Source organism: Pyricularia pennisetigena, chromosome 6, assembly GCF_004337985.1.
Source record: "Pyricularia pennisetigena strain Br36 chromosome 6, whole genome shotgun sequence".
Classification (NCBI taxonomy): domain Eukaryota; kingdom Fungi; phylum Ascomycota; class Sordariomycetes; order Magnaporthales; family Pyriculariaceae; genus Pyricularia; species Pyricularia pennisetigena.
The window spans coordinates 1602816-1623443 of record NC_043744.1 but is presented as its reverse complement, the minus strand read 5'-3'; the positions used below and the strand labels follow the sequence as shown (position 1 = coordinate 1623443).

General features: G+C 52.3%; 8 protein-coding genes across 8 annotated transcripts in view; 4 read left to right on the top strand and 4 right to left on the bottom strand.

The window, feature by feature from the left end:
- Nucleotides 1-406: 406 nt before the first annotated feature.
- Nucleotides 407-2580, top strand: PpBr36_04296 (uncharacterized protein; the record flags this gene model as incomplete). Its single annotated transcript, XM_029891459.1, has 8 exons — nucleotides 407-456; nucleotides 531-580; nucleotides 671-741; nucleotides 802-976; nucleotides 1043-1113; nucleotides 1190-1358; nucleotides 1432-1827; nucleotides 1931-2580. 8 exons carry the CDS (start codon nucleotides 407-409, stop codon nucleotides 2578-2580), a joined length of 1632 nt encoding a protein of 543 aa, XP_029750451.1.
- Nucleotides 2581-3764: 1184 nt separating this feature from the next.
- PpBr36_04295 (uncharacterized protein) lies at nucleotides 3765-4373 on the top strand (the record flags this gene model as incomplete). Its single annotated transcript, XM_029891458.1, has 1 exon — nucleotides 3765-4373. One exon carries the CDS (start codon nucleotides 3765-3767, stop codon nucleotides 4371-4373), a length of 609 nt encoding a protein of 202 aa, XP_029750452.1.
- A 925-nt stretch (nucleotides 4374-5298) lies between these two features.
- On the bottom strand, nucleotides 5299-7182 carry PpBr36_04294 (uncharacterized protein; the record flags this gene model as incomplete). The annotated part of the gene is made up of 4 exons (XM_029891457.1): nucleotides 5299-5735; nucleotides 5844-6446; nucleotides 6518-6586; nucleotides 6702-7182. 4 exons carry the CDS (start codon nucleotides 7180-7182, stop codon nucleotides 5299-5301), a joined length of 1590 nt encoding a protein of 529 aa, XP_029750453.1.
- A 1169-nt stretch (nucleotides 7183-8351) lies between these two features.
- On the bottom strand, nucleotides 8352-10047 carry PpBr36_04293 (uncharacterized protein; the record flags this gene model as incomplete). Its single annotated transcript, XM_029891456.1, has 7 exons — nucleotides 8352-8427; nucleotides 8535-8786; nucleotides 8871-8960; nucleotides 9064-9239; nucleotides 9374-9552; nucleotides 9595-9740; nucleotides 9836-10047. 7 exons carry the CDS (start codon nucleotides 10045-10047, stop codon nucleotides 8352-8354), a joined length of 1131 nt encoding a protein of 376 aa, XP_029750446.1.
- A 1404-nt stretch (nucleotides 10048-11451) lies between these two features.
- Nucleotides 11452-19854, top strand: PpBr36_04291 (uncharacterized protein; the record flags this gene model as incomplete). Its single annotated transcript, XM_029891454.1, has 13 exons — nucleotides 11452-11517; nucleotides 12182-12226; nucleotides 12299-13435; nucleotides 13528-13700; nucleotides 13773-13918; nucleotides 17434-17504; nucleotides 17556-18041; nucleotides 18115-18145; nucleotides 18226-18422; nucleotides 18540-18672; nucleotides 18764-19324; nucleotides 19571-19632; nucleotides 19693-19854. 13 exons carry the CDS (start codon nucleotides 11452-11454, stop codon nucleotides 19852-19854), a joined length of 3270 nt encoding a protein of 1089 aa, XP_029750448.1.
- Nucleotides 14678-16438, bottom strand: PpBr36_04292 (uncharacterized protein; the record flags this gene model as incomplete). Its single annotated transcript, XM_029891455.1, has 1 exon — nucleotides 14678-16438. One exon carries the CDS (start codon nucleotides 16436-16438, stop codon nucleotides 14678-14680), a length of 1761 nt encoding a protein of 586 aa, XP_029750447.1.
- PpBr36_04290 (uncharacterized protein) lies at nucleotides 19566-20342 on the bottom strand (the record flags this gene model as incomplete). Its single annotated transcript, XM_029891453.1, has 1 exon — nucleotides 19566-20342. The coding sequence occupies one exon, from the start codon at nucleotides 20340-20342 to the stop codon at nucleotides 19566-19568; it is 777 nt and encodes a 258-aa protein (XP_029750449.1).
- Nucleotides 20343-20591: 249 nt separating this feature from the next.
- PpBr36_04289 (uncharacterized protein) overlaps nucleotides 20592-20628 on the top strand; it is a gene marked incomplete at both ends in the record, with an annotated part of 1529 nt that continues 1492 nt past the window's right edge. The window contains one exon of the mRNA XM_029891452.1: nucleotides 20592-20610. Within this exon, the coding sequence (XP_029749597.1) occupies nucleotides 20592-20610 (19 nt within the window). The remainder of the gene's footprint in view (nucleotides 20611-20628) is intronic.

Here is a 20628-nt window from a genome sequence, read left to right as displayed (position 1 = left end):
TCGCACTCAGACAGGGGGCTTCTCGGCACTGATCCCTCACAACCCCCCGCACCTCCATGTATTATCCCCATTTCAACTGCCGCTCCCTTGCCTCCTCTCCACTATGCTGGGCGGGGGATGTTGAATCTTGTCTCATTTTTTGTTTTGGTGCAGTTCGCTTGGTGAATGATACTCTATGAGTATTACTTCAGGTAGGTAGGAGAATATAATATAAGATTCATCGCTTCTACGGGTTCCCCACGTTTTACTCCGAACTATTTTCCATGTCTCCTGGTAGACAAGGTTGAAAGGCTCAATCACTGCGGCGAGAGCTACCCAGACTCGTGCTACACCCGTTTTGACGTTTTTCGACACTTGTTTTTATTTTTATTTTTATTTTATCTTCTTCATCGGGAATCAAGACAAAATGTCTCAAAATCCCAACCCGAGCGGCAAGGTTGGCCACTTGGTTCGTAGGTAGGTTCCTCATCTTAAAGAGGAAACCATCCTGGTACGAAGGCTGTTGCTTACATGGTTAAAAAAACCCCTAGTCATGCGCACGAGGAGGACATACCGGGAACCGTGAATCTCAAGGCAGCCGGTAAGCATCCCCTTCAACAAATCAAGCGAGTGTCGAATAACAAAAAGAAAAAGAAGAAAAAAACCTGTCTAACCGAAAACTTGTTAATAGAGGGGGACGATACTGCCTATGGACAAGCACTTTATCCGGCTCCGGCACTTGACCCCAACGATCCTCTTCAGGTAGCCATAATCCGTACCTGGAACTCAAACCTCCCCAGGCAGCTAACACTCTATCTATAGTGGCCAAAATGGAAAAAGTCCATGATCCTCGTGGTCTGTTCACTATATTCGTTCCTGGCCAGCTCGGCCCTGTTGGGTCCATCGGTCTACATCGGAATATTCTCCGCCGAGTTCGGCATAACTCCTAATGAGGCGGCCGGGTTGGTCAATTATCCCAACCTGGCGTTTGGCTTTGGTTAGAATTCCCCTGCCGAAGTGTTCTAGTTCTGGGCCTAGAATGACTGACGAAATTCCAACACAGGGTCTCTCATTTTCGTACCTTTGTATCACAAATTCGGCCGCAGACCGGTAATGCTCGCGTCCCTGATTCTGGTATGCAATTCCTTACAAGAAAATTCTTTGCCTTTCAATGCACAGACACACTGACAACATGGATGGTCAACAAAAGTATTGCGCAGGGCTACTCGGCTGTTCCCTGTCGCGGACCTTTGCCAGCCTGATGTTTTGTCGCGTGCTTCAAAGCTTTGGTTCTAGCGTTTGCGAGGCGCTGCCGGTACAACTTGTCAATGACATATTCTTCCTGCACGAGCGTGGAAAACGCCTAGGGTACTATACAGGTGGGGACTTACAGGAGTTGGTGTTCACGCGGCTTTGCTGTGAAGTGCTGACCTGGTATATGCATATACACAGTTTGTCTCTGTCTCGGTGCCACCGGACCCCTCTACGCCGGATACATGCTTGCTGGGGGCTTATCCTGGAATCTTTTCTTTTATGTAGAGCTCGCATTTGGCGTCGCACTATTTTTCCTGGCCTTTATCTTCGTCGAGGAGACGAATTACGACCGCGCCAAAGCCAACGAACTTGCCGCCGGACGACCAGAGACACATTCTTCTCCGGGGGACAAGGCGTTGGTTACCGATGTCGAGGATGCGGCTTCATTTGAAGGCGTCCCGCCTCGCAAGACATTCCTCCAGACCTTGAAGTTCTGGGGCGTCTGGAACCACGAGACGGATTTCTTCATGATGATGGCAAGGTCGTTCACGTACTTCCTGGTACCCCATGTGCTCTGGGTGATTACCACATACGGTCAGTTGAGTTGCCCAACATTCTACTCTGGTGACTCCCTATACGGTTTAGCCATGCATCACAACGCAACAGACGGAAGCTAACCAAGCACTCGCCTGGCCAGGTATCTACATCGGACTCGGCGGGTTGACGTTCAACTTCATCTTCCCCATCAAGATCGTGGCGCCGCCCTACAACTGGCCCGAGACGAGCGGGGGTCTCGTGGCGGTGGCGACCATCATCGGCTTCGCGCTGGCGGTGCTCTTCACGTCGTCGTCGGACCGGCTCGCGGCGCACCTGACGAGACGCAACGACGGGATCCGCGAGGCGGAGATGCGGCTCGGCGTCATGCTGCCGGCGATGCTGATCGCGCCGGCGGGCCTGGCGCTGTTCGGCGCGGCGGCCCAGCTCAACCTGCACTGGGTGGCGTACTTTTTCGGCAGCGGCCTGACGCAGTTCGGGGCCTACTTCTACTTCACCTTCACGCTCGCCTACGCCATCGACAGCTACCAGAGCAACATCAGCGAGATGCTCATCGCCATGAACATGGGCAAGCAGGCCGTCAGCTTCGGCATGGGCCTCAACCTGATCCAGTGGGTCATGGACAAGGGGTACGCGGTCATGATCGCGGGCGTCTTCATGTCGCTGCTGCTGGCCAACAACCTGGTGCTGTTGGTGTTTATGTTCTGGGGGAAGAGGATCCGCGCCTTCATGTCTAGGACGTGGCTGGCTTCTGTGCATCGGGGCACCATCAAGGAGGTTGCGACGCACTGAGAGAGAGAGAGAGAGAGAGAGAGAGAGAGAGAGAGAGAGAGAGAGAGAAAACCCGTCCGTGGCTGCGAGGCTGGTGAACCCGAGTAATAATAGGAAAAAAAATTGGGTTGGATGAAGAGACGTTGCTTGTGATCATCTTGGATAAAGTGTGTGTGCGTATGTGCGTGTGTGTGAGACTGGGATCGGCAATCGTGTCGGGATCCTATTTCGCAAATCATTCGCATCGTGTACAAATTTACCTCCCTAGCTCAGTCGAAAAAAGACAAAGACCGGCTTGTTTGCACAGAAAAAGAACAATTGGCCCGATAGAACGCAACCGAGTACCCATTGGGCTCGAACCGCAATTGAGTTGGTGTGCCTAACGCCTAAGATGGGACCAAGCCCCAGAAAAGAAAACAGTCAAAGAAGAGTAAAACATTGCAACGAACCATCGTCTTTCGAGCACAACTGGGTCCGCGAAAGCTCGGCGATACACTCATCTTTTGACAGAATGGGAGTCAATCGGAGAATTTTTTGCTCGGTTGTCTCGGTAAGCTGGCTGCCCATCCATAGCTGTGGGTTGGGTTGCTCGTTGCGCCAGGGGTAGGGGCTTGGAGGCACAGTACTTTGGGTACTGTCTGTACCTGGCGCGGGCTAGTAATCGTCGTGGAGCTTCGCCTCAACCAAGGCCCCCGAGTGCGGGTGCACGCAGTAAGCGCGTGCCGCAAACCACACGGATGATTACACAGCATCAAACAGGCTGCAGAGAAATAAAAGTCCGACCCATATTTCTCATCGTTCCCAAATTGACGTTCGAGAGCGATGGAGACGGGGAATATATGTTTGGAAGATTGTTCCCTAGAATTGTTGGTTTTGTTTCTCATTTTTGCTCCAGTCCAATTTCAAATCAACAATTGGAGCATCCGAAAACATCATTCATTCACACTGAGCTCAACACAATACCGAGATTTTCAACTGACATATATATATTTTGTTCTGACATCAATATCAACTAACAGGACAAAACCCTATCAAACACAATCAACTGGCATCTTCTCAACAATTCGTCCAGATTGGTCTAGTTCATCACAAACATTGTTTATCTATATTGACCAGAAGCTATTCACACTGATCACGCAGACCTTACTGCGGACTAACAGCGACAGCTAGCTCCAAGCATCAACCCAACAAAGACACCAGCTACAATGTCTGGCTTCTCATCCCCTACCGCCTCGCCCCGCGCACGTTCCCGCTCCCGCTCAAACAGCATGTCCCCGCGGCTATCATCCGAAAAGCTCCTCCCCAGCATCCCCGAAGACGGGCCATCCCCGCCGTCCACGCCACCTCCGCCCCCGTACGCCAACGCGAACCTGATCAACTCGCATCTGGCAGCTGTGGTCGAGCTGGTGAACCAGACCTCGCGCGCCGCCATCCCGGGGCTTCCTCCCAGCCGAACGCACCTCGTCGGCAGCAGTCACCAGCAGCAGCAGCAGCAGCAGCAGCAGCAGCAGCGACAGCAGCGACAGCACAACCGTCGCGTCTACCAGGACGTGCAGTACCAGTACGACCCGGAGTCGCACGGGTCGCGGGCGCGCGAGTTCCACGAGGCGGCCAGGCGGAGGCAGCACGCCCAGCTGGCGGGGCTGCTGCTCTTTGGCGTGTTTCTGCTCAGCTGCGCAGGCATGCTCATCGCCTTCATCACGGCCGCCGTCAAGGCGGGCAGGCAGGGCGCCCACGACTTTGAGATGCGTAGGCAGTGCTTCCTCACGCACAACCGTGCGTCGCATTGTGATGGCGAGTATGGCCGGTGGTAGGAATTTTTCTTCTTTTTTTTTTTTTTCTCTTTCTATTCTTTCCTTCTTCCTTTTTTTTTTGGGGTAGATACCTCTTTTTTCTTGTGTTATGATACCATTTTTGTTCTTGTCTTTTCTGGCGTTTACGGTTTGAAAATTAGGGTGTTCAGGGCTGGGCTGGTGTTCTCGGCGTCAATCATTTTGTGTTGTTTCTCACCATCGAACACAACACAGGCGCATTTAGGGTTGGAGTATGGAGTTTTGGTATAGCACTTTTTTCTTTTCAGGCTTGGGGGCTTAATTAGCATTTCGCGATATTATTTAGCAGCTTTTGAAAAGAGAACCTCCATTTGGATTCCAAGATTTTCGCCGAGTCCCAGCTGTGATATACAGCTGTTGCTGTCTGACAGCCATATTTGTTGCTCGATCCCTGCACTGTCAGTTTTGCCTTGCGAGAAAGAGCAATGGAATCTTTCGTGGACATCTATGTTGAGCCCACCGCTCTCAACTATTGACCAGGCTAGACAATCCAAGACCTTTGGTCCATTGTGGAAGCCACACGCCCAACCTATAACGAAGTCGGATAGGTATCCCATGGGTCATCGAACTGATGCTGAAGCAGCAGGTTCATAGCTTGGAGGGAATGTGACATGTTGCGGCGGAAAGCTAGCTGTCGTCTTTTTGTCACACCACGAATGCATGGGGTTGCTCCAGCGTCTTCCAGAGCAGCGCGCGCGTTGGACCGTCTCTCTCTTTTGACTGCTGTTTGTGGTTAGGAAGAGTTTCGGGAGTATTTTATAATTTTTATTTTATTCCAGCAAAAAGAAAAAGCTCCACCGTCTCAAACCCTCTCAAGACGAAGCTCACTACAAACAATACGCCAGTGCTACGTATATGAGTGTTTTGCCCAAGCCATATCCACAAACAAACCAAAAAAAAAAGAAATCTACGCCGACAAAGCATCAAGGTCCAACTCCATCACCTTCCTCCTCCGCACCATGATCTTGGCGTCCCACGAGGCGTCGAGGTTAAAGCCAAAGACGAGCGGCTCGGCGGTGGAGCCCTCGGCCAGCTTCCAGTCGTACTTCATGATGAGCTGGCAGAGGATGATCTTGACCTCGTTGGTGACGAAGAAGCGGCCGGGGCAGGCGCAGATGCCGTGGCCGAAGCCCGTGTGCGACGCGGCGGTGCTGACAAAGTGCGCCATGTTCTCCTTGTCGGTGCCGCGCCACTTGACGAACCGGTGCGCGTCGAACTCGAGCGGGTTCTCGTATATCTCGGGGCTCAGCCGCCAGATGCCGTCGGCGACCAGAGAGGTGCCCTTGGGGATGTAGACGCCGTTGGCGAGGTGGATGTCCTTTGTTGCCATGCGGGCCATGGGAGCTGCGGATGAGGGAGGGTTTTGGGGCGAAACTTGTGGTCAGCTTTTGCCCGCATGGCAAATGATATACTTGGGGGAAAGACCGCTTCGGCTTAAGAGTTAAGACTCACAGGTAGTAAGAGGTTGCAGACGCTGCGTCTCCTTCATCGCACTGTCGAGGAGCTTCAGGTTGGCGAGGGACGCCTTGGTCAAGCCCTCGGCCCCAATCACCTTTACAATCTCTTCCCTGATCTCCTGCACGACGTCGGGGTATTGAGCAAGGATGAGGATGAACTTGGTGGCGAAGTCGGACGAGGTATGGTTGGCGGTGGCGGCGATGGCCTGCTGGGTCATGCCGGCGTCGTAGGGCCTGCCGGCGGCCTCCTCCTCGAACCAGTCGATGCAGTCGTTGAAGACGGGGAGCGGCTTGCCCTGGGCGATGCACTCGCGGCGGAGGGCGCGCCTCTTCTCGACGATGGGGAGGATCAGAGCCCTGGAGCTGTCGCGGTACTTGCGCAGCGTCTTGCAGCTGGGCTCGAACCACTGGATGAGCCTCCGGAGGTGGAACGGCCTTTGCCTCAGGTCCCTGGCGGCCATGAAGGCGGCGATGGTGTAGCCTTTGCTCAGCTCCAGCCACTCCTCGTTGCGGCACAGATCTTCGCCCAGGAAGATGCGGGATGCCACGCGAGATATCGTGTCAAGAACAATCGGCCTGATCGTGTGTTTTCGCCATTCTAATCCATGTTGTGTTTAGTGTGAGCGTCATTTTAAAATCATTGTGCTTTCAGCAGATGCAATTTCTTACCAGTCTCTTCACCAAAGCTCTTGTGTAGAGCATAAGCCGCCTCGTCAGACAAGCTGTTCAACATGGCACCTAGAAAGCACGAGCCTGGTTAGCATTTGACCCGCAAGCGACCACCCACGAACATTCCCCGGAGCAAGACAGAATAAAAAAAATAAAATAAAAAATGAGACAACAGGATACTCACCGACACATTTGGTCAGCTGCTTCGAGATGACGGTCTGCAAAATCCCCCCGCCGCGTGAAACGATGGTGAAGGCCTCGAAGCCAGACATGCCATCGTGAAAGTCCTCCCGCACCGTGAGGTGGAAGCTGAGGTTCTCGTGGCTGCGAATGTCATCAATCATGTTGGGCGGGAAGACGGCGAGCGGACCGTTCTCGCCTTCGATGAAGAAGGGCACGCCGGGGTGTTCGTTCCTCCCCTTCTCCACCATCTTGAGCGCGTCGCTCAGGAAGTTGTACCCGTCTCCCTCCTTCTTGACCAAGGGGAAGACCAGCTTCTTGCTGCCGCTGCCGCCAAACAGGAACTTGCCCAGGAAGACGGTGGCGATGGCGACGGATAGCCCGAGGCTCAGCAGGGGCGTCTTTCCAAACATTGTGTTCACCAGAGGCTCCGACCCGGCATGGGCCGTCGATGACGGGTGGACGCTCTGGTTTGGGGAGCTCATTGTGACTGACTGACTGAGAACAACTTTGATACAGAGAGGAGGGTATAGGTACGGGCCTCTTGCGCATAAACTATGGTCCGTTAAAAGAGACTAGACTATCAAGGCCACTAATCAAACTCGACTCTGACGAGTTGGGAGAAACTAGTTTACAGTAAAAAAAAAGGCGCTGGGTATCAACACGAAAACAATACAGACACGCCTGTTTACCTAGCTAGCTACTTATGGTACAAGCAGCCCAGTGCCATGGCACGGTGCAAGCCTACAGTAGACGACCGTTACGGCAGCGTTTTGAGCTGGCTCTGATACGGAAACTGGCCTATGAACCAAACTCCCCGGAGAACCCTGTAGCTCCACATTCGAGACTCAGAACCACCAAACATAAATGCATGGATTCGTATCAATGCTTGCAAACCTTGATCGGTGAAAATTCCCCGGGTGGAGAATGACTCTGCCGTGACTCCCATGAGACCACCCCCCTCCCCGAGTCAAACTACAGCCCTGGTAGCCGATGGGTGGTCCCATTGCGGCAGAACGCCCCCGACGTGGAGTATCATGCAGAAGGGTCCTCCTTGACTACTTTATATATACTATCGAAGGAACTTTATTCTCCGAGCCTTGCTGCTACATGGTGGATGGATGTTTCTGTATAATATTTGACCGATTAGGTAGTAATATAGTATACATCAGATGAAGGACCGGGTCTAATGTTGTAACAAGTTTGAGCGCATATGTCCTTGTTTCCTTTCACCGCCAGACACAATATGGGATGGCACGGGTGTCATTGCTATGTGCAGGGAATCCTAAGAAAAAGAAGAAAAAAAAAAGAAAAAGAAACTACGAATCGGATATCACATAGCCGCTTGACAGACATTGAGGTACACTTATCCAGTTAGAAGAAACGTTATTCCATCCTCAAAAGTTCAGACTACGGGAACTAAAAAGTCTAAAAAGTGTCAAGAAATAAACTATCATCCGATTTTGATTCCAGAAAGTAAAAACACGAGACAAGTCACAACCGCTGACGCCGGCCAGGCAGTATGTACTCCGTGAGACTGGTCCCCCTTGAAGATGAAAATATCCAGTCAAGTTTAATGTGACAGTAAAAGCATGTACCAGCATGACGCGAACCCCCCCACCCCTTCGAGATCCTCCTCCCCCCTGGCCCTTTCTCACATCTTGAGTGTAAGCACCCGCGTCTTGCGTATCTCGTCGCCTTGATCTCCAAAATATCGTCCTGTGGTAAAGCTGTAGAATTTGCGCAGAGACGGGTCAGTTTTCTTCCTCTTCTCCAACGCTGCACGCCGAACATGCTTCTCCCGAATTTTGTTTCAAGGGGAATTCATTGCACTAACCTCCAGTTCAGACTCCCAATGCAAGAGTCCAGACATCCTTGCAGGTAGCGCTGCACCTCCTTGTCTATCTGCTCTCCCCACATTGGCAGGTCGAGCTGGGCCAGGTGCCACCGCCTGATGGCCCTCACGATCAGGTTGCCGGCCTGGTCAAAGGCTTCCTGGGCTGTCATGCCTTGGTTTCTGTAGATGTGGATGAGGTTGTGAATTACGTTTGAGGCTTGTTCTTTCTTGTAGGACAAGATGTCGTTTTGGCTGTTTTTGAGTTTTTGTCAGAATCCTGCTTGTACACGTAGCCCCTACCCCCTTCTTTGTTCAACCTGTTGCGAATGAACTTACAGCAGGACGAGATCAATCGACACCGCCATACACTCTTGGATAGCTGGGTGTGCCATCACATGATCGGGTATTTGTATCCCGCATGCATATCTGGGCTTGCGTCAGTCGCTGGATAGGATAGATACAAGGGATCCAGACAAAGAAAGAAGAAAAAAAGAGACGTGAAATGCTTGGAAGAGGAGAAAACACATACTCGAGAAGAGCGTGGCAAGGGCGCAACCCGACGGACTTGCGTCGGAAGTGGAGATACAAGTCGGCATCGAGGGAGGCATCAAAGGAGCTGACGTCGACCTGCTGCAGGATGCCGTTTATGTACTCCTCCATACACTTCCTGTATCGATTTTGGAGAGCTGAGGAATGGTAAGTATCCTAACTAGCATGTCGAAGGAACCAAAAAGAAAAAAAAAGAATAAGTTGAGTCAATTACCTCTGGAAGATCTCTGATACAAGGCGGATGATTAGCTCACAAAGCAAGCAACAGTAAGGGGCTCCCATTAACTCACGCTGCGAAAGCGCACCCAGGTGCTATGGAACATGTATCGTAGTGGATGTAGCTCGGGCGACACCTCTTGATCGGCATCAGACATTAGGCTTAACGTTGCTTCCGCCTCGGCTTGAGCGGCAGCAGGATTATCACGCAGCTCGCCATCGTCAAACACTTTTTGCAGGCCATTAGCGTCATCTGGTGGGCCAAAACAAGATCAGTCATGGGGATTAGACTTACAATCATCAAAGTAGAACACCCAGGTCAGCCAGTCTACCATGACCCGGAGACCCTCTTGATCAGCTTCTGGCATCCACATGGAAGCCAGCCTACTGAAGTTGACTCTTTGATGTTTGGCATAGGCTTTTGCATCTAGATTGAGTAGTCTATTTTTTTTGTTCTCGTGGTTACATGAGTTAGAATCCGTTCAACGGCAATCAGGTTCCCCTTCCCAAAGCTCTCCATTTTCGGATCGACCTACTTTTGTGTCCACTCGTTCGCAGCAGGCCTGACCAATTCATACAGGGGGTTCAATCGAGGAGATGGCGACATGATGGACACGAACAGGTCGGGCAGCACGACTGTGGTTGAGTGGTTTCCCCCATCGTTACAGTCCGGCTTTACGATGGGCGAGATTGCCATCTCGCTGGGTTCCGGTGATGGATATGGGACGATGGCGTGTATTTCCGTCATTGTGAAAAGGTTTTGCTGGGATACAGGGTAGCTGTGTAGAGAGAGGGAAGAATAACGACTTGCTGCGCGGAAAGAAAGGTAAAGAGATGGTTGGTGTCGGGATGTGCGGTTGTTGGTTTACTATCTTTCTTCTTCTTTTTTTTTTTTTTCTTTTTTTCTTTCTTTCTTTTGTTCGTTTCGTTCGTTCGGTTCCAAACTCTTCTTGAAAAGAAGCGGTTTTAGGATTCTATATCAGCTGTCGTCGGAACAAGGCCGTAATGATTACACAGAAAGAAAACGCGAGGCAAACCTGTACTCGGAAGTCGCATCTAAACCGGGAACGACAAGACAAGGACCGGGGGGACTCGCCACATGATGCGATCCAGATTGTCGTGAGGTCCCAAACAACATGGATGCGATACTAGAGCGTCTTATTCAGATACTGGGCAGTCCAGTGCCCAATTCGGGTAGTTCGTCTCCTGTGGCAAACATGCCCCATACTACTAGGTCTAGATGATAACGCATTGACTTGGCTGTTCATGTCGGTGACTCGGATGACAAGAAATGAAGCCACGGCTTTGTTGCAAATACTACATATAATAGGTATAGCGAACTACTAATTGGATGTGCTATGGTGGTAGGGATAAAAATCACCACCCCTGAACAGTGGTGGCGACTTTGCAGGTGTGTGGAACAGCAACCCAGCGTTCTATAAGAGTACGAACGCGTGCTCGTTGGGGTTCGGTAAAGTGTTTGGTCATAATGGCGATTAACGTGGATTTTAATAGCGATTTTGATAGTTTTTTTGCAGGGCTGAATAACGCGTTGCGGCCTTGATTGTTTAACAAAAGAAAAAAAAAAAAAAAAAAAAAAAAAAAAAAAAAAAAAAAAGACCACAAAATCGACCGCGGCTGTGATTTCAGGTTTGAAAATCGTTGAATCAATCAACAACTGCGATACATGTAAATGAAAAAAAGTACAAAGTACCTGTGGGTCGGGAGTTTCTAGATTATACCAAAATTAATTAGCGTTGTGAAAGTTACATCGACAAATGCACGGTGACAAGGGGTGGTTTTCTTTTTTTTTCTTTTTTTTTTTCTTTTGCCTGCAACCGTAGTACGGGGATAAAGTCCAAGCCTTAAGCTTTGGCCCTATGCTGTGGACCTGGTAAATTGCCATTTTAGAGTTCAATGTCAAAATTTCTGTCTGGGAGCGGACCGTGATGGGGTGAAATGGGGCCGCTGCGACCACTTTGATAAAGAAACTTATCCACCAGTGTCCAAATTAGGAAAACATCCCTGGTCTGTCACCCACTGAGTTTGAACCTCTGAAGACGGTCTCGGTGGAGAAATTGGTAGCAAGGGCAATACTATCCATCCACTGCACCGTAGCGTAGCCGAGGTTCATATCTTCCGAAAGGGAAAAATGCCGGTGCGGCTCGGGGACGACGGATTGGGGGCCTTCGGGTACACGAGTCGGCAGAGAGCTCAAGTGAGTGGAGATATTTCAGAGTGTTGTCCTTCCAAATAGGCTCGAAAAATGTTCTTTTGAGGTATGGCCGAGGTTTCATGTCCCACCCGTACCTACTCACGGTATACATGTTTAATGAACCTTGCGAGGGGGCTCACTGGAGGCATAGACATGACGGTTGGCGGGGGAGGACATGCTGATGATACTAGCCTATATTGACCACTGTACAATCAACACAACAAGAGAAATAAATAATAAAAAAAAAACAAAAGCACAGACAGGGGATTGCGCAAGGGGAGGTCGGCCAAGGTTCTTACTTGGAGCAGTCAGTCCGGCTCAAAAAAAAAAAAAAAAAAAAACCTCTTTGGTGAGGAAATTCCTGGGTTTGCTACTCTTTGACGACCAACATATACAAAAACGTCTAGATAATTCAAACAGGACCTAGGTGACCCACCATCGAGCGGTCCATTCACTTACCTTTCTTTCTGTCTCCTTGTTATGCTGGCAAACTTGACAGAGCTGCGGTGGTAATCCAGAGTCATAATAGTACTTTTCTTTTTCTTTTTCTTTTCTTTCTTTGATTACTTTCAGAACCTTACTCCATTTCCTTGCTGCGCATAGATTAAATCTCTTCCCAACAGCTATCGAAGCAATGGAATTAATATCCCTATTTCGTCTCCTCCAGGGAGCATCATGGATTAGCATATTCAGCTATGGCATTGGAGCATCGGTAAAGACCAAACTCGCCCAAAGTCTACCAAGTGACCAAGAAAAAGTTAAACTAAACAGTATCGATAATTAGCTCGGGCTCTGGATATTTTCTGTCCTGCTGCAACTCCTCAACGATCCCTTGGCTGGCATACCAGGGCCCATCTACTGTCGCTTTTCACGTCTTCCCTACGTGTACTGGGTCTGCACAGGTCGGCTCGTCTTTCGCATCAAGGAGCTTCACGACCAATATGGAGAAGTCTTCCGCATCGCGCCCGACGAGGTCCAGTTCATCCACCCGGACGCCTGGAAGGACATCTTTGGCCACAAGACCCACGGCGCCAAGGAGTTCCCCAAGGACCTGAGGTTCTACCCCATGCCGCCGGGCGGCGTCCGGGACCTCTTGACGGCGGACCAGACCAACCACCCGCGCATGCGCAGGATGCTCTCCCCGGCCTTTGCCGAGAAGACGCTGCGGGAGCAGGAGACCATCGTCACGTCGTATGTGGACTACATGGTGGGCAAGCTGCGGGGCATGATCACCAAGCAAGAGGACGACGGCGCGGTCTACGCCCGGGCGGACATGGTCAAGTGGTACAACTACCTCATCTTTGACATCATTGGCGACCTGACCTTTGGAAAGCCCTTTTTCTGTCTGGCGTCCAGCGACTACCACCCGTGGGTGTCGACCATCTTCTCGAGCACAAAGGGCGCCATCATTGCCAACAACGGCGACTACCTCCCGGCCGTCAAGTACCTGGCCATGCTGCTCTTGGTGATGTGCAAGCCGCGGCTGGTGATAGACAGGATATCGAGGCTCAAGTACAGCGTCAACCGGACCAGCGAGCGCCTGGCTTCCAGCACCGACAGGCCCGACTTTATGTCTTATATTGTAAAGGGCGCCGAGACGGGCCAGGCGCTCTCCAAGGAGGAGCTCGACGCCAACGCCGACCTTTTGGTATTCGCCGGAAGCGAGACCACGTCTACCTTCCTCTCGGGGTGCACCTACTTTGTCCTGAGCAACGCCCGAGTATACAAGCGGCTGGTTGCCGAGATCCGGGGTTCCTTCAACAACGAAGAGGAGATGACCTTTGCTTCGATCCAGAGGCTCCCGTACCTCAGCGCCGTCATGCAGGAGTCCTTTAGGATGTACCCGCCGATCCCCGTCGGGCCGCCACGAAAGGTGCCCGAGGGTGGAGCGGTCGTCCGCGGCATCAGCCTTCCCGAGAATGTAAGTGCGAGCGAGGTTCGAGTGGTTCCTATGAGGGGGTTGCGGCGGTTTGCTGACGAGATTCGATTTTTTTTTTCTTTTGTCAACACAAGACTGCTGTTGCCATTACGCAGTATGCGGCCGGACACTCCGAGACCAACTTTACCGACCCATACACCTTTACCCCAGAGCGGTGGCTGCCGGAAGCCGACGAGCGTTTTGCTTCTGATCGGCGGCGCGCCGTCCAGCCCTTTGCGGTTGGCCCACGGAACTGCATCGGACAAAAGTAAGTGCCGAAAAGCGGCCGGCATTTTTTTTTTTTTTTTTACTTGTATAACGCTGACATTTGAGACGCCAGCCTCGCTACTGCCGAGATTCGTCTGACCATGATCAAGATGCTATGGAATTTTGAGATGGAGCTGGCCCCAGAGTGCGCGAACTGGAACAAGCAGCCTATATTTGGTCTTTGGGAAAAACCACCTTTGATGGTCAAGTTGAGGGCTCGTGAGCGTTGAATTTTCTTTCTGACACGACAGCGCGTACAAGATTTGATGCCTCTGCAAAAAACCGGTTTCTCCAAGCCGGAGAGTTTGGATTCTGATTCACAAGTTTCTGGAAGGCATTTTGCCGATATTGCTACAGTGTGTAGTTCTTGTTTCATGCGGATTTTCTGCATGACTTGGTTAAGCTTTGTTTTAGTCACAATTTCCAGCACCTCATATCTCCAAACCCTGTGATCTCCAAGAGGTAAGATCTAGACTGGACTAGGTTTGATCCAGGATGGCCCCCGCGATTCTGGGCTGACTGGTGTCGAATCGGGAAAAGGAAAATAACTTCTGCCGCCACAAAATCAGGTTTGCAAAGGGTTTGTACGTGACCAATTGTACAGTAAGCTGTGATCCCTGACTGAGCCTAGGCTGGCCAGGATCTACTGTAGTATCTGTATAGTCGCACCCCACCTTTATTAGGTGCTCGCTTACTCCCGGTCACCCCATTGCGTTGTCCCGAATGCCTGATTAAGGGTTTGCCAAGGAATCTCTATTCAAGCATAGTTCGGGATCGACATGAGAATCTACAGTAGTCTGGTCTACAGTAGTCCAAGTTTTGCAAATCTGTTGCACAAGAAAAAAAAAAAAAAAGAAAAAAAAATCTTTCCTAGAGATTGAATAGATCCAAGCGACCTTTCCCTACGTCCCTTGTCCCAGCGCCTGATCTAACTTCTAACCCTAAATTGTATCTATTTCTGCAAACCTGGCGGTCGGATCAATGTACGGCGCCTTTGGTGGAGACCAAGGAATCAGCCCACTGCCCCCTTCTTTTGGAGGTTGCCCACCCTACAGTCGGGTCGGCCGTGCGCTTGTACATTTCTTCAATCTCGTCCTCGTACAGCTTCAGGGCCGGCCTCCTCACGACGTTTCCCTTGGGCGTCAACGGGAGGGGCTTGTTCTTGGCGTCTGCCAGGATGATCCTCTCCTTGCTGAGCTGCGCAATCTTGTCCAGCTTGGCGTTGGTCTCGTGCTCGACGGCGGCCCAGACCCTGTCCAGCGTCTGCTCTGGCGCCTCGTCCGACTCGACGAGCTCCACTATGGCGAAGATGGCCTCCCTACCCGCGCCACCCGCCACGACCGCCTTGACCGACGGGTGGCGGGCGATCTCGCATTCCACCATGACCGGGTTGATGTTCCAACCGTACTTGGTCACCACCATGTCGTCCTTGCGCGCGTAGTACCGCCACAGGTGCTCCTTGGCCGGGTGCTTGACGAACAGGTCGGCGGTGTGGATGGTGTCGCCGCGGTCCGTGTGCCAAAAGATGGGCTGCGACTTGGCCACCAGCGGGTTCTTGACGTACGTCATCTCGTAGACGCCCGCGCCACCCTCCTCCACGCCTTGGATCTCCTGCTTCTCCCAGACGATGCCGCTCTGGTCCTCGTTGAAGCAGAACCAGGCCCAGTCCTGGCGCTCGGTCAGGTGCGTGAACGCGACGCCGCTCTCCGTCGACCCGAAGCAGCTGAAGAAGGGGCAGAGCGCGGCCAGCTTGTGGCCGGTGCTGGGGTTGAGCGTCGCCCCGCCGTACATGATGTACTTGAGCCTGTCCCTGACCATGTCCATGATCCGGGGCGACTTGACCACGAGTTCGAGGTAGTAGGGGATGCCGATGAAGCAGTCAAAGTCACCGTGCTCAAACAGCTGCTCAAAGGTGGCCGGGGGAGCCCAGCCGGGCTGGCTGCAGGGGAGCACGAGCGTCTTGCCGCGGTACAAGACCTCCCACAGGCCGCTGGCCACGCCAGAGAACTGGAACAGCGGGAAGCCCATGAAGCAGCGGCGGCCGTTTCGCATGAGCTTCTCCACGGGCGGCCTGCCGTCCAGGTCTGGAACCTTGTCCCAGGCGCTGGCGACGACGAGCGAGCGCTGGGTCATGGTGACGGGTTTGGGGAGGCCCGTGGTCCCAGACGTGTGGGTCACAAACATGGGTTCGTCGACCCCAACCGCGAACTCTTTGCCGTAAGGGTACCGCTCCACCTCGCCCTCGGGGTCCACCAGGGACTCGAGGGTAGGGACCCGGACAGCCTTCATGGGCCTGGCCTGCAGGAGTGGTTCGATGGTGGACTCGACGCCCTCCGAGTGGAGGAGGATGCCGCACTCGGTCCTCTCGCAGACCGTCTGGTTCAGGTAGGTGCTGTTGAAGTGCGAGCAGAAGAGGACCTTGCGGCCCGTCTTGACGGCCGACAAGAGGACGATGGCGTACCTGACGTCCGTGAGGCCAAAGTACAGAAACGTCTCAAACGTCGAGCTCCTCCCTATCGTGCGCTCTATGTGCCACGCCATGCGGTCCACCGCCCTGGCGTACTGCGCCAGCGTAACGTCGCGGAAGCCGTCTTGAGCAACGTCTTGGCTCACTGCATACGAGACCCAGATGCGGTCTGGCTCCTGCGCTGCGAGCTGCTCGAGACGGTCTGGTAGAAGGGTTTGGTCCATCTCGGCCGCCATGTCGATGGGGGAGGGACTGCCTTGACTGCTCATCATGAAAGCGTGGGTTTTTGTTTTTTTTTCCGAGGTTGGTTATTTTTGGTGATGTTTGATCTTGAAAAGGCAAGAAAAAAAAAGAAACAAAAAAAAAAAGAAACGCGGTATTGCACTATCACCAGGATTTGACCCCAAACTGCTGGACGGTTGCGATAGTTGACCAAGTAAGTATTTGATTTTATATATTGTCAATTCTCACTTCCCTGTCAAAACATAAACATAACGTCCGTCGCAGCCCGTCACCGTTATCAGACGACGTGGCTTCCTCCAAAGGGGACAGTAAACGTAAACTAATTGTACATGTAGACACCTGAGGCGGATTGTGGATGATGCCAAGATGTTTGTTGGACAAGTTGTAACGGAGTAGCGGAGCCACATACCGGGTAAGAATAAGCAAATTCAACACCATGTAAGAAAATAACTGGGGCGGATCCGGCCAAGTATCGACCAAGGTTGGATTTCCATGGCAAAATAAGAAAGCCAATACCAGTCGTACTTAACTGTGTCAGTTACGCATATGCCTTGTAACCTTCTTTATGTGGTAAATATAAAGCCGACAGGGGCTCAGGCCGTAAGTGCTTTACGTATACGGAGTATGGTGACTCGGGCCTCCTTCCTGGCAATGTATGACCCTTGTGCATGCAGCGTTCCTCATGAACCTTGGGAGCCCCGCTTGACAAATTCTCCGTTCTCCATGATCAGCAGGGGATAATGCTTGGTTTCGGCGAGTCGAGGCTCGAGGTATTATCCCACAGGGCAGAGTTGGAACTTGGAAGGCGCCTTGCAATCTGTGGTAAAAACAATGCAGTAGTTGTGATCTTGTTCGAGTGCCACAAGAAGTCTAAAGGAAAAATAACGAGGAGACCAGAATACAATTCTACAGCTGCCCATCTTGATTTGATTTGATTTGATTTCATTTCATTTCATTTGAACAGTAGTATCTGCGAATGAACAGCCCGCTTTGTGAACAATGGGAGAATCAAAAATTATGGCAGCTTTGGCAGCGCCTTTTAGCGCCTTTACCCTTCAAAATCTGTTCAAGCTTCCGGCGGTAGCTCTCGCGATAGTAGGTCAGATTTCTCGGTGATGCATGAACGACTTGCTAATGACGGCATAGACCTTGATCTACTACGCCCTTCTCTGCATCTACAACCTCTACTTTCACCCGCTCGCCAAATACCCCGGGCCTCGCTTGGCCGCAGCCACTCACCTATGGCTCATGAGGGCCTATCTCAGCGGCAAGGCATACGCTCACATCCACGAAGCACACGAAAAGTACGGGCCCGTGGTGAGGACCACGCCCAACGGACTGTCGTACATCAACGCCAAGCAGTGGAAGGAGATCTACGGCCACCAGCCGTCCGGTCGCCCCGAATTCAGCAAGCAGGCATTCGCGTCCGCCGTGTTCGAAGAGCCGACGCTTCACAATGCCGATAGGCAATATCACGGCTACGTCCGGAGACTGTTTGCCCATGGCTTCTCCGAGACGGCGCTGAAGGGGCAGGAGTCGGTGCTCAAGCAGTACGTCGATTGGATGTTTGCGGGAATAGCACGGGAGTCCAAAGGTGGTTCCAGCCCGGTAAATGTGGTCGATTGGTACAATGTACGTCTTTCTCCGAAGGGAGTCTTTCCAACTGGTGAGATGCTGACGGTTTTTGGCGCGCGCGCGTGCACAGTATTTGACCTTTGACTTTATTGGATTTCTCAGTGAGTAGAATCTGCTTTTCTCTGGCTTGTGTTTGTGTATGTGTACGTGTGCGCTCACATCTGAGAACTTGGGGGTATAGCATATGGTGAATCATTTGACTGTCTCAGAACCTCATCTCTGCACGACTGGATCAAGCTCTTCATCTCATTTGGAAAACTGTTGATCTATGGTCAGGTCATGCTCCCCATCCCGCGCCTTTTGAGAATCCCAGTCGCATTGCTCTTGATTCCTTCCAAGTTGAGAAAAGACAGAAAAAGAGCCAGCGCTTTGCAATCGGTAAGTTCAGGGTTCTAGAAATGGGTTCAGATGGCTGGGATTCAAACCAGAAAACTTTGGTTTGATCATCGCTAATGGTTTTTCCAGGAAAAAATCAAACATCGGCTTTCGATCCAGCCAACCATTACAGACTTTACAGCAAAGATGGTCGAGGCATACAACAATGGGAAAATGTCCATGAACCAACTCGAAGGCAACTCCATCCTTCTCATCGGAGCCGGGAGTGAAACCACGGCGACGGCATTGTCGGGTCAGTATCCCTCTTGAGCATCTCCTCGACTCGCCAGAAATCAAAAGCTAACAAAGTTTGCTACTTAAAAAAAAAAACCATCCACCTGCAGGACTTACATGGTTCCTGAGCCAGAACCCCCAGGTCCTCAAGAAGCTCACGGCCGAAGTGCGGTCGACCTTCAGCTCCGCCGACCAAATCACCTCTACGGGGGTCAACTCGTGCAGGTACCTCCTCGCGTGCGTCGAGGAGGCTCTCCGGGTGTACCCACCGCTGGCGCAGCCTCACTACCGCATCGTGCCTCGCGGCGGCGCCACGGTCGACGGCGACCACCTGCCCGCGGACACGGTGGTCAGCGTGCCCAAGTACGCCGTGGCCCGCAGCCGCCTCAACTTCCACCGGCCGGAAGACTTTGTGCCCGAGAGGTGGCTGGGCGACGGCGACGAGGGCGAGTTTGCAAACGACCGGCGGGACGCGTCGCAGCCGTTCTCGGTCGGGCCCAGGGCCTGCATCGCCAGGAACCTGGCGTACCTCGAGATCAAGCTCGTCATCGCCAGGCTGGTCTGGCAGTATGATTTTGAGAACGCCACCGAGGGGGATTGGCTGGGCAGCCAGAATCTGTGGCACTTGTGGGAGAAGGGTCCGCTTTGGTTGAGGTTGAAGGATGTTGTTCGTTAGAACTCAGAAGTCAAAGACAAACTCATGTATCAGTTGCAACTTGCACCAAATAGCAGACACTCCCGAATCTCTACGCACATTGATTACCAGGCAAACTTTTATTGATCAAACCATTCCCAATACCCCATCCCCCATATTTCCACAATCAAGGCCAAATATCCTCCCTCCACCAACCTCAACCAATGGCCCCCCACATCTCCACAATCAAGGCCAAATATCCCTCCATCCAACCAACCTCAAGCCTTTGGCAACTGGGTCAAGACGTACACATTGAACAGAGACGAAAGCGTACAGCAGACGCCGGTGAGGTAGTACGCCGGGTTGTCAAACACCTCGGGCCAGACGAGCACCCATCTCGAGTAGGGCCAGAAGCACGTTATGGAGTCGAACACGGACAGGAGCGCCAGGCTCATCCTCGTGCCCCTCCGAGTGCCCCGCTGCATCCACGTGCCGCCCGCCCCGGTGCACGCGAGTATCTTGGCCAGCAGCGTCCAGTGCGGGAAGGACTCCCTGCCGACCATGTAGATGATGGTCAGGACGAGGCAGAAGAAGGTGAAGAAGATGATGAAGCTGTGCATGCACGCCATCGTCTTGCTGGGTCTTTTGCTGGTTTTGGCCTTCTTATTCTTCTTGTTCTTCTTTTTGATCTTGCCGTTGTTGTTGTCGTCGTCGTCGCTAAAGAGTCCCTCTCGCTCGTAGACGATGGCGCGGTAGATGCAGTACACTTCCAAGATGCTCCAGACGACGAGTCCCTTTGCCATGGACGTAAAGTACGGATGGTAGTCGTACCGGGGCGCCTCCTGGAACATGATGTAGGCCCAGATGCCGTCGTGGGCGAGGTGGAAGAGGTGTATCCAGAGCGGCAGCGGGCCTAGGCCGTCGACGTGGCTAAGGTAGATGTAGTAGACGTACTGGATCATGCCGATGGTCGAGTGCGTCAGGCTCGACCACTGAAGGGTGCCATTGTCGGCTGCGAAAGCGGCTATCAGCCGGTCGTAGTACGCATAAGACATGAGTGTTTTCCTGGTTGAGCTGGTCTTGACTTGTTACTGTTGAGTGGTTGCTGAGGGAGGTGCAGCAGAGAGCTGTTTGGCGCCTGTTGATGTAAGCTGCACATAGCGACGGCCACCCTTTGGTAAGATAGCCAATGGCTTAGTCCACAAATAATCGCCTGCCGCGGTTGCAGAGGAGGGTCCCTCCCCCCCTTAACGGCTGGACCCTTGCAGCACAGTGCCACAGGGATCATCACCAAAACATCCGGCATGACTTGGCATTACTCAAGTAAGGTTTATCACCCCC